The 17,867-nt window shown below is 41.3% G+C and overlaps 2 protein-coding genes and 1 long non-coding RNA gene across 5 annotated transcripts in view; 2 read left to right on the top strand and 1 right to left on the bottom strand.

The window, feature by feature from the left end:
• Positions 1–17,867, top strand: part of LOC108966765 — a 130,165-nt gene that overhangs the window by 31,341 nt on the left and 80,957 nt on the right. For all 3 annotated transcript variants that reach the window (XR_001993209.1, XR_001993207.1, XR_001993208.1), the window contains one exon: positions 543–594. This is a non-coding gene — a long non-coding RNA (uncharacterized LOC108966765). The remainder of the gene's footprint in view (positions 1–542; positions 595–17,867) is intronic.
• LOC108966764 (translation initiation factor IF-2-like) lies at positions 11,077–11,783 on the bottom strand. The gene has a single exon (XM_018929803.1). The coding sequence runs from the start codon at positions 11,691–11,693 to the stop codon at positions 11,157–11,159; it is 537 nt and encodes a 178-aa protein (XP_018785348.1). The 5' UTR covers positions 11,694–11,783; the 3' UTR covers positions 11,077–11,156.
• Positions 14,156–15,092, top strand: LOC108966758 (alpha/beta-gliadin-like). The gene has a single exon (XM_018929795.1). The coding sequence runs from the start codon at positions 14,237–14,239 to the stop codon at positions 14,996–14,998; it is 762 nt and encodes a 253-aa protein (XP_018785340.1). The 5' UTR covers positions 14,156–14,236; the 3' UTR covers positions 14,999–15,092.

Here is a 17,867-nt window from a genome sequence, read left to right as displayed (position 1 = left end):
TTGCCCATCTTCGAACTTAACCTTCTTATGGAGCCAAGAAATACGTGTCCCAAGTTTCATCATGATATCTTAATTTTTACTCAAGTTATAGCTTGCTCGGACGGACGGACAGACGGACGGACGGACAGACAGACATCCGAATTTCGACTCTACTCATCACCCTGATCACTTTGGTATTATCTAACTCTTTTAGTTTTAGGACTTACAAACATGAGTTATGTGAATAAAACTATAGTACTTTTTTTAGCAACTTTGTTGCGAGAGTATAATGAAATAGTAAAAAGTATAATGTTGAATTCGCTGCAACTGCATAGTTGCGCTATTATTTTGAATTTGTGGCTAGAACTCGCCTTAGCCCAGAGTTACGTAAATATTTGCTCCTCGAAGTACCTTAAAGCGCTATTATTTTAAAAACAGTTACTTTCTGTGTTAGAAACATACTCATTTCTCTATGTTTTATTAATTTTATTTTACATATTTTCCAAAAAAAAAAAAACAAAAAAGTGAAATTTAATATTTCTCTGCTTTTTGTTATATTTCAGGCGGTACACAACAACACATTTGCGTTACTTCGCTTGCAAATCAATTATAATGGTGAGTACTGTTGAACGTTTCAATTATATTTATGCAACTGTACCGAACATAACAGCTTAAGATTATGAAAGAGTAATTTATTATGATTAAAGCTCGTGCCTCGTATTATTAAAATGTCCGAATGCTAGGTTTCAAGTGTAGCTAGCGCCTTCTACATCTGGTCTGTGCAACGGAGCGGCGGTCTTCATCTTCCTATGGTTCTCCCGGCGGGTACTGCGTCGAATACTCTCAGAGCTGAAATATTTTCTTAAATTCGGACGACATCACCTACTAGCGTAGTGTAGCTGTCTCTTAATTCGTTGAACTATGTAAATGTCCAGTGTCGTTATATACATATATCGTACCGCTTCTCGCTCTATTGTTGCGATAATTGCCGTTGCCAATGCGTAAAGGACTATAAATCTTCCGCAGGTACTTTCTCTCGAAAGCTCGTAACGTCGAATCATCAGTTGTTGTCATCGTCCATGCCTTTGCATCACATTCTCGGGCAGGAATAATAGATTTTAGTTTTTGTTCGTCGAGGGAGGACTTTACTTCTCAATTGCCTACTCATTATAAAGTAACATTAGATCACCTCTGGCGGATCTGCAAGAGTATGCTCTAGTCTTTAAACCTTCCATTAGTCGCGACATCCTTTCGTAGAATTTTCGAGCATTATCCTGTCTGTCAACTTCTCAACCTCTTCATACTCACGCCTCTCCTTTCACTCATCGGTCTCTCTCTTTTTTTGTCTTCATATGCGTCTCGGTTCCCTCTTCGACTCTCGGTATATACTCGTATACCATCATGCACCTGTTGTGGGCAATTGTATTGTTGCCAAGTAGGCAGTATATTTCTCTCCGTTGCGTCGCGCCACTTCACATCGTACTGGCTGTTCTCTTTTGTTTTCTGAAAACCATTGGTCCCGTTTGCAACTGTACGTAAGGAGCCTGAAATGCCGCCCCAGGAAACTATGGGTCGCTGGTGAGTGATCTCAGAGAGCAGAAGTGCAAGTCGGGTAGAAAACTGTTTCGCTGTCGGTTGTGATAGTAGCTTCTCGACGTCGTACCTTTTCTGTGTATGTTGACGGTTGTGCATATTTTCGCTGCAGCAAGGTAGTGGTTCGAGTCAATGCTAGGACCTCGGAGCATACGCACGTCTAAAACACTGGAGATTTTCGGTCTGAAGACAGCCAGGTAGGAATCTAGTACTACAAACTACCATATTTCGTGCCCCTACAAATCGAAGTCGATCAGCCTCAACAATACCACAAAAGATACCTTCTTTGCCCTTCTTCGCCAGGCACAGTTTTCACATCGTGGCGAGTGCAGTAGTCATAAATGCTTTAAAGCCTCTCATAAAAGGCATCTTTGGTCAGATCAACCTTCTCTTCCGTCGAGGCGCGGATAAATTGGTGTTATGTTGCAAAATTTTGCTCTAATGCGGTTTGTGTCTAGACGCTCTTCCACCCCAGTGAATTCTATGACCCGACGACTGAGTCTCTCACCACGAAGTTCACTTCGAATTTGCTCTCATTTATTTGAGCGCTGCAGTAAATGTGTCAAGGGCTTACTCGTCTCCGTTCTTCTTCCGCCCTTCGTATATCAGGTACGACGGTGATGTCAGCCTTCACTTTTATGAGGACAACAGCCAGATGGGCATCGACGCTTTCCTTAAATTATAGCCCATTGCCGTTTGCTGTTGTAGTCATCAAAAGTAGTGTCTTTCATCTAAAGCTGTTGTTTTCTTATCATTGGGAGTGGTTTCTACGTACAGATATACACATTTATATAGCCAGCCTCTTGTTTCAAGACCGATGCCCGCTCGAAGCCGCACCTCTGGTGAACAGAAACTGCAATTAGACTTCAGCGTACTCTTAAACCGAATATGTCGGAGGGGCTATACAAGGGATATTCACTTTTCCAGGATGCGCGGCGAGAACGCAATAGTAGGATTTGGGTATAGTCCTAAAACTGTAACTGCTTACCCAGAAGCATAACCGCCGATCAAATCTAAGTCCTTGCATGGAAGACTTTTTTATTTGACATGCTATTTTCATGAAGTTGGGCATAGATTATTTTCAGAGGTATCTCTATAATATCCTAATAAATTGTTCAGATCGTACAACTATAGCTTATAGCTGCCATACAAACTGACCGATCAAATTCAAGTCATTGTATGAAAAACTTTTGTATTAGACAGGATATCTTTAAGAAATTTGGTATAGACGGTTATTAAAGGCAACACTATAATTTTCGAAAACAGCTCTATGATCGGACCAATATAACTTATAGCTGCCATACGAATTTAACCAGCAAAATCAAGATACAAATCTTTTTATACCTTTTAATACTATAAAAAATGCATCTGTGAAGGGTATGATAGCTTCGGTGCAGCCAAAGTTAACGCTTTTCTATTTTTTTGATGGTTCTTCTTAACATGTATAATACTCCGAAAAGTAATTTCTGCAGTGAGGTTAGGGCTATGCACCTAAAATTAAGCATTACTCTCGGTGGAAATAACTTTATACTTTTCATTATTTGATTAGAAATGTTTGCAATGTACATTTTCAATAAAAAAAAAAATAAATTTTGTATTTATTTAAACACCTAAGCCCAGACTGCATAGGCAGCAATTAAATTATGGCATACACGTCGTATGAGTGACATTTGCTGACACATTACCAACACCAGCCGCTCAAGCACCACTTGAAAATTTTAAGCAGGCAATAGAAAAAATCAAATGTAACAGAAATGTAAATTGCAGTAGTATTAGTATAAATTATGGCAAATTGCAAAAAGGCAGAAAAAATTCATGAAAAAATTCAATAACGCCATAAATTTAATTTTTAAAGCGTTTAAAGCATAAATGCAAAAATCAAACAATTTTAAATCAAAAGCGCTAGACGGGCTTGTATTGAGGTTTGCGTGTATGTGTGTGGTTGCATTAATTTTTTTAATTTTTATTTTTTATTTATTTTAGTGAAATATGTTGCGCTCGGCTGCACCAAGTGCGCTGATTTGACACAATGCTTGACACACACACACACACGCACGCATATATGCCGTATAGGTATTAGTTGGCAAAAAGAACTGAATGAAGCCGTATGCAATCCAAGCATAGTAAGCACACACATACATAGACACATACACACATTTGAATGCTTATATTTTTTGAACGCTTTTATGAATGCATTTGTGTATGTGTGTGCGTGCGTATGAGTATGCCTGTATAAATATTTGCATTTACCAAGTATGGCCTGTATTTTTATGCATTCGCACATCCCCGTACACACCCCTTCACATATAATGTATGTATGTATGTATGTAGTGGAAAATATTGTTACCCACTTGTGTAGGTATTTTCACAGCGAATTGCTTTGTCGCATAGAAAATTGAATAAAATTCAATGCGTTGCATATTTTGTTGCTGCAACATATGCTGTGATTTTGTTATTATACCCTGAACCGGGTTTCCCGCGAAGTTTGCAAAAAGCAGAAGAAAATTGTCCGTCCGATGATCTGAGCAGTGAATAAAAATTTCTGACTTCTGGGAAACTAAAAGACGCTCAATTTCGTGATTCGCTAATTTTTTTTTAAAGGAAACTTCAACTCTAATTGGGAATATTTATTAACATTCGAAAGATCATTTTTTGTCATTTGTCTTTTGAAGATTATCTATTTCAAATGTTGGCCGCAGGTACGTCTCAAATGGTCCATCTCTTGAGTTTCGATGACTCGTTCGATCATTTCGACTGTTAACTGGTGAATGACACTCGTGATGTTTTGATCCACGGCCTGAATCGATCCGAGATTGTTCCCCCCACAGTGAAAGAGTCCAATTGTGTTATATCACACGAACTTGGTGTCCAATCGACCAGCCCAAACGTGAAATTATCTGCTAACAAATGTGTTATCTCAATGAATTCATCGATTAATGCGATGAGTGGGAAGTGGCGCCGTCTTGTTGAAACTAAATGTCGTCGAGATCATGAGCTGATGAACACTCTCAGCTACGGCTGATAAATTTTCCTAACTGCATGGTATGAATACTGGGTCCCAAAATGGGTGCTGGTATTTCGAATAGTTTGCTCAGTAGGCCGATTGTGTGACTATAAGTTTAGCGAAGCGCGTTCTTTACAGAATGTGAATTTTCGTAATAAAGTTGAACGATTTGTAAACGTTGTTTAGTCGTACTCTTTTCATGATACTATACATTACTAGTGACAGCACTCAAAGAAAGGAAAACATCTCTAGAACAGGGCATGGATCCCTCCGATATATTATACAAGAAACATGAATAGAAAGTACTTGCTAAAGTGCAGAGCCTTGAGAGTCGTCTCGGCGTACCGCACTGTATACAAAACCGCCGAAGTGGTGGTAATACTATATAATTTATTCGCAAAGGGCAGAATACAACTCTGGTAATGGAAGCAGGACGAAACAGAAATACATGTGACCATAAGACCAAGAAACAAATACTTGAACTCTGGCAGGATCGGTTGTCAGGGGAGCGCAAAGGAAGATGGATCGCTAAACTAATCAAAGGTAGAGGTTTTGCACACGTTTTTCGCCGTCACGATCGGTGGACATGGGAGCGCAATGCAGGCGAACCACTAGACCACGCAAACCATATGTTTTTAAGTGATGACGTTACATTAGAAATAAGCTTGAAGAACTCATTACGAAAAATAAAGTACAAAAGTTTATGACAGCACCGAAAGCTGGTAGAAAACGCCAACTCTCAGGTCCTGGAGAATGCGTGCCAATAAAAAAGGTGAACCAAATAGCTTAATGGTGGTTACAAAATTGTAGGCATTCCCGGACGCAGGGAGAGCAAAAACTCACTTGTAATAGGTCCGTCTTGGAAACCTAGACAGATCCAATAAAGAAAGGGGAAGTGGTTTAATGGGTACTCCACTGAGAGTAAGTTGACGATCTCTATATGGCGCTAAGGCTTTTCTTACTGTCTTAGGATAAAAGCAAATACCAGAGTTGAGTCCGCGTTCGTCTATCCGTCTGTCTGTAACTACACGAATTAGTTCCTCAGTTTTTGAGATTTCGATCTGAAATTTCTCCTTCCAAGGAGTTGCTTATTTGTCGGAACGGCCTAAATAATAAAAAAATTCCAGAGTCGAGCTCACGTCCGTCAATCCGTCTGTCTGTATATACACGAATTAGTCGCTCAGGTTTTGAGATTTCGATCTGAAATTTTGCATACATACTGCTCTTTGCAAGGAGCTGCTATTTTGTCCGAACCACCGATATGGGCCATGCCATACAAAATGAATGTTTGGAACTAAGTGCTTGTATGAAAAACTTTTTTATTTGACGAGATATCGTCTCAAAATTTGGTTTGGGTTATTGTATAAAGCAACGGTGCAATCACGGCAGAAATTGTCTAGATTGGGTCACTATAGCATATAGCTGTCATACAAACTGATCGATCAGGATTAAGATCTTGTATGAAAAACTTTTTTATTTGACAAGATATCGTTACGAAATTCGGCATGGATTATAATATAAGATAACGGTACAATTTCAAAAAAAAAAAAAAAAATTATTCAAATCGGTTTACTATAACATAGAGCTGCCATACAAACTGAACGTTCAAAATAAGAAATTTTTGGGTTTGTGAAGGGTATTATATTACAACACACTTTTTCTTTGTTTTTACCGTTAAATAATCACTTGTTATTTTAAATGTGCGCACCACCTGCTGGGCGTATTTCAAGTGAACACATTGCGGAAGATTAGAGAACAAATATGATCTTTGGGTCTCAATTTCCTCAAACTATTGGCAAAAAATCGACAGTGTTTTTGTGTGTTCACCACAGACTAAATAATTGAATACACACACACAGACACAAATGACCGCCCATATTTGTCCAGGCTTAATTGCGTAGGCAAGCGGTTCTCTGTGTGTTTGCAAAGATTTACAGTGCTGCAACACACACACATACGCACATAAACAAACATAAGCATAAATTTATTGTTTACCGACGCTGAGTAAATATTTTTGCGGTTGAAACGGTAATTACGCATACAGATCCGCAAATATGTCTATGCAGCTTTAAAAATTTTGCTGTTACACATGCCTGTGTGCGCAAATATGTGTGTGCCTGTGTGCGTGCATGCAAAAAGATGCAAATAAAGAAAATGTTTGCGCAAAGTTTGCTAGTTTGCTTGTTGTTTGCCTTGTGCAAATACCGTTATTGCAAGTTTGCCGACTGCCTGTCGCAACGCAACCGTCCACTGTGAGTTTGGTAGCTTTCATTCAGACATGCAAACATTGTGCTGCCAGAAAAGTCACTCAGCTCAGCTAGACTTCATTGTTTTATTTATCAAAATAAATTAGTTTGAAGCAAAAGAAAAAAATTTATTTATTGTTTATATTTCATAACATTTGCCAAACTGCTTCGCACGCTCACTCACTTTCGAAAGAACCAATAGCGTTTGCTCGGTGTGGCACCTGCTGCGCTTTCGGGTATTACGTCTGCGTTCTCATCCTGCTCTTCGTCGCCTTTGCTGTTCACTCTCGCTTCCGGTGCCGGCAATGGTTCCGTGTCATCCTCGGCCGCATCAGCCGCGATCGGATCCACATCTTCGGCCAAATCTTCAGCAGCTTCTACGTCAGTTTTTACGTCATCTTCCGCTTCTAGCTGTGTGGCCGTCGCTGTTGTCACCTCATCTGATGGTGCTTCGGCTGCCTGGTCGGTTGGTAGTTTAAAGGGTACCTTCGGACTGTAGCCTGCCGCTGGATATGGTGCTAGCTGACGCGCTGCGTGTGAATTCCGCAAAGCCTTGGCACTTGAGCCCGTGTATTGTGCGGCTGGACTGCCGTAGCTGTGCGCCAGCAGCAGCAATAACAGTAATGCCAAAGTGATTTGTTTCATTTTGTGTAAAATGAAAAGGAAATAAGAGTACGTGGAAATTCTAGCACTATCAGTGCTGCTGTGTCAGACTTTCAAGCTTTCACGCTAAGTTCACAACTAATTCTGAATTATTTGAAAAAATCGCACGAAGTAGTTTCGGCTTTCTGCCACCGATTAAACACATACGAAATTTCATAATTTAAAATTAAAACAGAAAAAAAAACATAATACACGTAAAATAATACCTTTCACAGGTTAATTTTTATAGCGTAAGGCGATGTAAAAAGAACTTTTTCTTGATTCCGTTCGGTCAGTTTGTATGACAGCTACATGCTAGAGTAGTTTGATCTGAAAAATTTTCACCAGATATTTCAGTGTTGCTTTGGAAAAATATACATGCCGAATTTCAGCTGGATATCTCTCCAAATAAAAAAGTTTTTTTTTATAAGGATCGTTTAGTTTGTATGGCAGCTATATGCTAGAGAGGTCTCATCTGAAAAATTTCTCCAGACATTTTAGCCTTGGGTAAATATCCAAGCCAAATTTTAGGTAGATATCTCTTCAAATGAAAAAGTTTTCCATTCAAAAACTTGTTTCTGATCGTGTCTGATGACAGCTATATTCTATAGTGGTCTGATCTGAAAATTTTTCTCTAAATATTTTAGCTTTGCTTTCGACAAATAAATAAGTTTTCCTTACAAGGACTTGAGTTTGATCGCTCAGTTTGTATGGCGATTATATGATATAGTTATCCGATATCGACGGTTCCGTCAAATTAGTAGCATCATATTGAGTGCAGGATGTGTGTAAAATTTGTGATCGATATCTCAAGAACTGAGTGATCAATTCACGTATACACAGACGGATCAAGAGACAGTCATGGCTAACTAGAGTTAGCTTAATATATCCTCTGCAGGGTATAAAACCTGGTTAACACATAGCCTAGTCAGATTTCGACTGCCCAAATTTTTTACGTTCCTACTATAGGCATTAGTCAAGCTGACGCTTAGCGCACCCAATGCTGCATACTAATTTAAATTCTTGCAGCATGTTTTTTTCGATTTTCTACTGCTTTTCCTGTCAAATATTGTTTTGACTATTATTGTTGTCCGCATAATCATGGTCACACATAGTGTTGACGTACCGAGTGTAGTTCCAAGTCAAGTACGCAACTCTGCTTCTTCGTATTCCCAATATTATTGTTGTTAGTTTGTTGTTGTTTCGCTCAAAATAGTTGCTCGCTGATTATTGTTCACAGCCACGTCGCTAAATTGCCCATTCGCTTGTCTACATATGTCAAACGAATGTCAGATGAATGTCATACAATAAACAAAATTGGTGCGCCTGTCCATCAGCGGCGGCGGCGTGGAAGTCGAAATTATAGTCAACCAAATAGCAAAGTTTTTGACGGGCTTGTCTGACTGTTTGGGTGCATTTGGTTTCTGAAATTTTAGTGCTGGCGTCAATAAAAATATCATAAAACCCCTACTAAATAATATTGACTCAACTATGACAAGCGCATTGGCGTACGAATGTATGCAGCAAGGTTTATGGATTTCTGATTTCGCGCGTCTTTATTCAGCATAGACTATTTAAGTAGTATTTCAGTTAAGCGAATTTGCATGCGCGCATTTAAACGCTTGCTATAATGGCGCTATAAAGTTTGAAGGTGTCAACGTACAATTCGGTTTTATGTTCGTGTGTGCTTTTACTTGATTGCAGAGCTTCACAATCATTTTTGAAATTCATTGCCAGATTTTATGTTTTAGTCGTATTAATAATACCAATAATATGATTGAGGGTAGGGGCTGTATGAAAATGAAGGACTAGAGTTTGAGACCACACGCTTTTCTCGAAGGGTTCTATGCGCAAGCTCCCTCATCTGCGATTTTCGTACTTCTACTTTAAAGGTCTGTTCAGATTTCCATTTTTTTTTGGTCAAATTGTAAACAAGTTTTATTTTTTTTTTAGAAGCATCAAAAGCCGTCAAGACTTTAATCCCCTAAACCGGTATGTACTTCCATCTCATGCCTCTCCACGTCACCTCTGTACAAAGTATTACTTCATAGGATAGCAGAAGCCATTTAAGTCTCCTTTATTGTATGGACTGACCGACGCTTAATCTGTTGTAAATGTCTCAATCTGGTCATAATTACAGTTACCGCTTCGCAGACAGCTTTCTATTGTACAGAGCGCTTGCAACTCAATTTTCCACCGTCGTGAGACTACCCCCAAGTGTGGTTTTCAGCTTTTCTCTTATACTTGAAAACTGAAGGCAGTGAAAGAGTACGTCTTCAGAGTCTTCTATACACTCTGTATATCTTTTCTATAGAGGTTTGTATTGATCCTTCCTATGTTGCTACCTGCGTTGTCAGCTCTCAGCCGCTTTTCTGACCGCAAATACTTAAGTCACGAAGATAGTAGAGGATCCCAAAAAGCCTGAAGGGACACCTAAGATCCAGCACCGAGCTACATACCATTTTTGAAATACGATTGCTTTTTCCTTTGAGGTCTACTTTCTAAAAAAAAATCGATAAAGTACAAATCTAGAGAATACTACTCTCAAATAACTCTGCTTGAGGCAGCTTGCTGCTATATCTAGACATCACTTACCTAAATTTGAGTGCTTAATGCTGATATTGACGTTCTGGTGTCTCATTGAATGTTACCTCACTTCGAAGCAGTAAGTTTACTGGTGATTTAATATCAAACACTTTTGTTTGAAGAGCACAACAGTAGTCCCGTAGCCTAAAGTTAAACTTGACGGAGAGCTTCCTACAGAAAACTCCTCCACCAACCTTCTAACCTTCAATCCATCCGTGCGAAAGTTCACTGCGCCGAGACTTCTTCCCATCCACATATCCCTTGTTGTTGGATGCGAGGTCGGACATTCTCAAGCGCCATTTCGGCAGCCCTCCTTTAGATGAATGCACCCAAAGTTGGCTAAAAAATTATTAAAAAATATTTTTTCTAATTCTCTTGAATTTTTTACTGGACCTCTCTACACATGCATAAATTAATACAGGTAGTTTCTATTTTGTTTTTATTTTTATTTCTTGCACTGCCTTTGTAAAAGCAAATGCGGTACAGTCGCCGGCACCGTTGTACGTGCAACGAATATTTTAACTACAACTAATAGTTTGATGTGGGCAAACAACACAAATACACAATCATGCATAAGCAAAACATATGTACATATATACACACACACATCCATTCATGTTTTGATTTCTGAAAAGTTTACGAAGTAGTGCCAAGGTTAACCGATTTTCAAGTTCAAGGGAAAGTACAAGTTCGTGCATAAACTCACAAACTAACAAAGCCTGAGGTTCTTCAGGCAATTGGAAAGCAAGTTTCCATAAGGGAATTCAATGCTACCTTTCACGTTCGATTTCACTTCATAATCGAATTAAGTATTTATCACATTTATGGCAAGTTTATGCATCGATAGCAGCAGGAAAAGTCAAACAAATCAAAATATTAACTTTCACAAGTTATGGCAAACTCACTAGCAAGCATAAGAATGACTCTAAAGAAGACAGAAAGCAAGCAGAATTAAAGAAAAGTTGAGCTTATTGTCGTTGAAAAATATTTATTAGTATCGCTTTTATAACCGCTTCTACCCCAACAATAAACAAAACAAATTTGAAATGATTAATTCACTGCCTTATACCTMGAAGCCTCGCCGCTTCCCTCCATCACTCATCTATTTATTTAAGAAGGTAAACAACACCGGGCTCAGCGCGCACGAGCTCTACAACTCCCGGTGCAGCAGGCACAGCTTGCAGTATCAGCGGCTGCGAGCGCACAACACCACGGGCGCGTTGTTTGGCCAAAACGGGCTTACGACGTGGTTGAATCAGGTTTTCGGATACGATAGTGCCGTCAGCGTTATCAGCGGGCGCCGGCAGTGTGGTAGTCTCTTCTGGTGGACCATAGGTTGGATCGGGTGTAGGTTCCTCCTCCTCTGGTGGGCCGTAGATGTCGTCGGGTTGTGGTGCCTCTGTCTCTGTTGGCAAATCAAAAGGAACGGATGGTGTGACACCGGCTGGTGGATATGGCGCCGGCTGATCAGCCGCTACTTCGGGGGGCACGTCGTCCGCGTTGTCGGCGATCGCCGCCTCCTGGCGTGCAAGGAAACGAGCCGGCGCGCGTCTGAGCGCTGCACGAAAGCGTGGTGGCTCAGCGGCAACCACTGCCATGGTGGCGGCGAAAAGTAGCGCCAGTTGAGCGGTGTACTTGTACATTTTGTCGTGGAGTTGTCGAGTTGTCGCTAAGTTGCTTAAATATTCCTTTGAGTTTGATGTTGTCGCTGCTGCTACTGTGCTGTTAGACTGCCGCTGGTTGCTCGCAAGAATGCTATCTTAACCTAAGCACTATTGTGCTTATATACCTTGGCACAAAATCTGTGTCTTTACAGACATCATTCATCAAAACGATTCTGAAGTTACGGTTACGCTCAATTACACGCACAACTACTAGGCCTCCTGCCAAATTTGGTGCAACACGGCCAGTCTTACTGACGTCGACCGATGTAATCGTTGTTGTAGCGTATACGTGGTAGTCATTGTAGGTGAGCGCGCTTCCAATAGTTGTGTGACGACGCGTCAATCGTTTGTCTGCCCACTGGCTTTACGTGACAATGACGTTGAGGTTGTTCCGCTCGTTTGACTGCTATGTCAAGGGCCAATGGCTAATCATGCGCCAAATGTGGCTGCCGCAGTCACTTAGCATTTAACCATATAAAATTATGAAGCAGGGAAATGTTATGAACCAAACTCAGGTAGGTGATGTGAAAAACAAAATTTTAACACCAAAAGAGAAACTTTGCAATCATTAGCTATAAAGAATATTCTCAGCAGGGTCACGGAATGGTTACTATCCAGAAGGAGACGTCGGAGAGCCTATAAAAATGTTAATAAACATCCATCTCTGTCTGGTTGTCCATCTAATGCCAGGCATTTTTAGTACTAATTAGCAATGTGGAATGGACACACTAATCACTTTGGTATAGTTTGAGGGCCATCTAAAACCTCTTCCGTACTTTGGGTCCGGCACCCGGTTGCAATGCAACTCCTCATTCAACTAACAGAGTGTCAGTTCATCTCGCATTCGTGTTTTAACCACAGCCATCACGATACTCTCCGAGGACATAGTGCGCGTGCGCAGGTTGCAGCGAACTCCAAGAGCTTCTTCTCCCCATTGCACCGGAATTAAGTCTCCGGTCGGACCTCGTACCGAAGCTATTACCAGTTGAGCTTCCATACTGTGCTGGACTGGTGACCAGGGATTGGACCCCATACGCTCATTACACCATTCGCATAAGACAAATAACTTGTCAAGTATAAAAAATTCCCAGTTACGGCTTTGCTGCGTAAACGAGCCTAACTGTTCGGCATTCCGACTAGTGGAGATCACATCTAAATGTCCATCAGTCCAGCTAATCCCCATGCCACCCAGATCGTTAATGTCCGATTACATCGAACATTATGCAATTACATGCACTCAGTCCTAGACCCACGCCCCACAAAAACACCTCGACTTGTCAGATAGGTGCCTTTAATTCAAAAATTGTATCTGCATGGATTGTGTCGGTATGGATTATGTTGGATGTACTCGTAAGTCGCCTGACCGTTAGGAATATTGGGAATATTGAACAAGACGGCCGTACAACTTCCGAAGAAATTGCTTATATTGGATCACTATAGCATATAGCTGCTAAGCAAACTGACTGATCATAATCCAGTCTTTGTATGGACCACTTTGGTATTTGACAAAGAATCGTCACGAAATTAAGCACGTTCCCAAAGCAACAATACAACCTCCGAAGAAATTGTAGAGATCGGACTATTAATTTCACATAGCTGCCATATATACGGAATTGAATCTTTTGTATTTAATAAGGGTGTTATAGCTTGTTTTATCTGAACTTTACAAAGCGTAAGTCTAAATTTACAGTTAAGAGCCATAACATATTGAAGTTGTACAAGTAGGTAAGCTCTATGGCTCCCACTTTGCCGTCGGTTGGAATCCGTTGCCTAATGATAATGATAGCTTAAGTCATTGAAAAAAGATCTCGCACAGGAAAAAACAATTTTGGCAAGAACAATACAGATCTGTATATTATCTCCTCCCTTTTTGGAGTTCATCTGCTTTGTGGTGAAGAAAATATTAAAGCTAGAAATAGCATTGCCACATTCTCGTAGGTGCATTCATAAATAACTTATCAAGTATAAAAAATGTATTTTGCGCATAACCAATTACCGAAATATTTATATAAAAAAAAACTTGGGCCCAAACTTGGAAAACATTGACCCTACAAACACTTAATATGGCAAGGCAACCCTCAAACGGTTTTGTGGGACTCAAACAGTGAAGTTCAACAAGCAACAAAGTCTAGTTCGATGAGTTAGCTTTGCGATTGACAGCACAAAGGGAATATCCGAGCTTATTTATATGCAAGCACTGTTTAATAAAAAGTTAAATCAAGTAAACAGGTGACTAATTAAATTTAATAATAATCTCGTAGAGGATTGAACGTGCAAAATATCAACAAATACAATTGCAAAGTGTCAAACTAAAAATAGTGCGAATGTTAGCTTAAATTAGTGAAAAAACACAGGGATTTTTAAGTGCGTGCGTGAAAAAATGTTGGATAGTATAAAACGTTGTCGTCGGACTTAGCATAAATCAGACAACAACAGGCATTAGTAGCAGCAGGAGCAGCAGCTCAACTCTTACCTTTCAAACGACAAAATTTTGTATTCACTTTCTTCAACTAAAAATTTCGATGAAGATGTTCCACAAGACCGCCATTTTATTACTCGTTTTGGCCGTGGCCTTTACGCATGCAGAACCACCACGCTTCCGCCAACGCAATAGCCGCCTACAGCAACGCAGACCATTTTTCGCACGTCAGGAGTCGGTGCCCTCAGCACCTGAAGAGCCTGAGCCGGCACCCTACCCCTCAGCCGATGAATTGAAGCCGGAAGATCCCTTCCAAGCGGAGGAAGAATTGGAACCCGAGTTGGTTTACGGTCCACCTGACCCTACCTACGGACCACCATTGCCCGCAACAGATCCCTTGCCCGTAGTAGATGCACCAGCAGAGTTTGCGCCCAATCCCGAAGCCGAAGAGTTCGCACGTCTGACCGTGGCGCGCCCCTCGCGTTTACAACAGCGTTCCCAGCAACAAACAACTCAATTCCATATTGTTCAGCAGTCTCAACGCCTGCAGCAGAGAAAGCCACAACAAAAAGCCATCATTAGGCAGATCGTTAACACACCCCAGCAGAAAGCGACCATTAGGCAAGTGGTGAGCACACAACGTTTGGTGGCAAAGCCTGCGCCTGCCGCGACAGTGGTTGTGGCAGCACCCGCTGTCGCGTCGGCACCGGCTAATGCACCCAGTAATGTGGTGATCAGCTCGGAACGTCTGGTGCAGGTGGAACCAGCGCCACTTTTCAGCGCCTCCCTTGGTACGCCACTCGGCGAGTCTTATGTGACGATCAATTCGCCATTCGCGTTAACCTCACAATATCAGTCGTGGTAATAATGTTGTGAGATCGTTATTTGTTTTATTGATGTATTAGAAATGTTATAGGAAAGTTACACAGTCAAAAAATATATAATATATAAACAAAACATAAATAAACGAAAAAATCGAAAATCAACTGTAGTTTTAATTTAATTCAGTTTTATAAAAGAATTTGATAAAGTTGCACCCGGTAGAAATACTCCATGTAGGTTACGTTGCACTGGCTGGCTCTCACGCCATACATAGACATAAGGGTTCTTTGTAACGACGGAGAGCGCTTCAGTTCGGTTTAAGTTAAAGTATTCCATAAAAGCTTCACAGACTCCAGCTATCGAAGCTGCAACGACTGTCCGGCGGCAAGTGCAAGCTTGAAGTCATGCTTGAGCTCACACCACTTCATCTAGGGATCTGTCAGGTAGCAAATCACACACAAATTGCTACTGGTGCAGGAGTGTAGAGAACGGTTGAATAGCCTAGTGGAACGTAATCAAGTGCACTTATCTGGGTGTCCGGTCACAAAGGTATAGCCGAAAACGAACTGTTTGATGAACTCGTTCGCTCGTTTTCTAACATACAAATAATAGTAGTAGGATCTGAACCCTTCACTGGGATGGGCCCCCTACCATAAAGGAGATGCTACGCAAGGAGAGAAGAGCAGACAGAGAGAGTTTGGGAACAACTACAAGGCATTCAGCATGCTGAGTTAAGCCGTGTTTTAAATAAGGCCGAAGGTGGTGTACCAACGTCTCTGTTTATGCCTGAATTCCTGCACGTGCTTTCTGCACGTCATTACTAATTTCAATATGGCTCGCTTATGATCTCAATAAGTTGTCCCCTGTGATTGGGCCAACAAGCGTCCTGCTGTTTTTTTCGAAACCGTGTGAGTAGAAAACTTGCCCGCTTTCTTTCCGCGTATTTCTTGAACTTGTTCGGTAGTCAAGCAAATATCACTCTTAGCAATCTCATCGAGCTTTTTCGTTTCTCAGAACACCTTTGTGATCCGGAAGCCAGTATACTATTGTCTCCCCGCATCTATGGGGATTCTCTGACACAGTGCGATATGAGATCGACGTATATATTGTCATTATTTACATCTTTTCCTGCATTGATAGCTATTTTCGCAGGTTTCCTGTCCGTAAAGACTTCTGCCTGAAAGTTACTGCAGTATTTCGGCAGATTGAAGGATCGCCGGGTTTTCCGGTATTGTCCGCCACCTCAGCACCTGCGCTGTCTACAAAGACTTCTTTCTGGAAGATATTGCAGGTTGAAGGATCTACGGGGATCCAGCTCCACACAATAAATCCCGGCCCCACGTCATTACAGCTTTTTGATAGGTCTACGTAGATGTTGAAATTTCCGCTAGTGGATCACGAAGACTGTTCTCCCGCATAAAAGTTGAAGGTATTAGACCACATACCGACCCCCTTCTTAGCGAGCCCTGCCCATCAACTATCCAGATTTAAGCTCCTTTATTTACAAGCTGGGAGCCCTTTCTCTCAGAGCGAGCCTTATATTTCAATTAAAATCTCAACTTTTCTTTTGAGCCACACTGTTGACCGCTCACTTACACGCTTACATGAATACATATATACTTATTGCTTGTTATAAATAGTCTACGCTTCAAGGCATCGTTAACGATCTTTGGCTTCCTTAACCGACGTAGCATAAAGCTGTAATGTCGTGGCATCTTCCTTGTTTGTTTGCAAGTTCGCCTCAACAGATTAATAAATACTCAGCAGCCGTGAGCTTCGCCGAGCAACATTTACCGTAATTTAAAAACTCATTAAACTTTACCAACATAGCTTCTTCGGAAAATACGGTCATCCTCAGCTCACAACATTACGAGTTTCAATACTTATGCTTGGCCCACCTTCGCTTCGTAGTATTTACACTGCCTTCGTACTTCGCAATCCCTGCCGTTGCAGTCGTATTGGTTCAATGCATTGTTATGCTCGTCCTTGCCGCCATCATCATCATCAGCTATTCAGTTGCATTTTTCACTTCACACGAAGTGCTTTTATTGCGTCAAAATGACAGCAATCAGTACGGCAGCTGAGTATCCTTTGCTCCTCGGTTATACGAGCACACCCTCGCCAGGCGCTGCTGCTGTTTAACTGCCAGCCAGTTTGTCTTCCGTCGACATTGTCGAGCTGAGCCAACTGTGGCAACAATGATTTCCACGAGATCCCTGACTTACTTCATCATTCTGTTTTCGAAAATTTTCTGAATTATTTCACTGGCATTTCCTGGCTTGAGCCATTGTTGGGCTTCCATGTTCGACACACATACTCAAGCAAATGTACATATATTGGTAGACACAAAGGTACTCGTACATTTATGTGCGCTTTCTCATTGTCCTTAATGTGACTGATTGTGAGCCATATTTTGCAACTTGTCACCTCCGGACGCCGGCGATAAGGCGCGAGCGCCCACAGCAACGGCGACTAAAGAGGAAAGTGCAGCGGCAGGCAGCTAGCTGAAGGAACTATGGCTGAGGCACCTAACTGGATTTGCAATTTTATTGAATTTTATTTGTCGCGGTCACAGCACCTCCAGATGCCACAGGTTGGATGATAAGCAAGCGTGCCAGAGAGCTGAACGGGAAGTGCAACGTCAAAGCGGGCGCTTAATAGAAGTGTTGGAATGTGCGAATGAGAAATTCTTGGCTGCCTTTGGAAGTGAAATAAAAAGACGCTGCAAGACAGCATGAAGTAGTGCACAGATAGTTTGGACAATTTGCATGTCTCTTTAGTTGTTTGGCTTTGAGAGCGGCAACAATAGCAAAAAGCCCTCCGGCGCGGCCATGCTGGATGTGAATGAAGAATACCAAGGCATGGTATGTGTGATTATGTGGCTGTTAGAGGGCACAAAAATGAGGCTGATT

This window comes from Bactrocera latifrons, unplaced genomic scaffold (assembly GCF_001853355.1).
Source record: "Bactrocera latifrons isolate USDA-ARS-PBARC rearing strain unplaced genomic scaffold, ASM185335v1 scaffold_17, whole genome shotgun sequence".
NCBI lineage: Eukaryota > Metazoa > Arthropoda > Insecta > Diptera > Tephritidae > Bactrocera > Bactrocera latifrons.
Note: the sequence above shows the minus strand (reverse complement) of the source record. Positions and strands in the feature narration are given on the sequence as shown.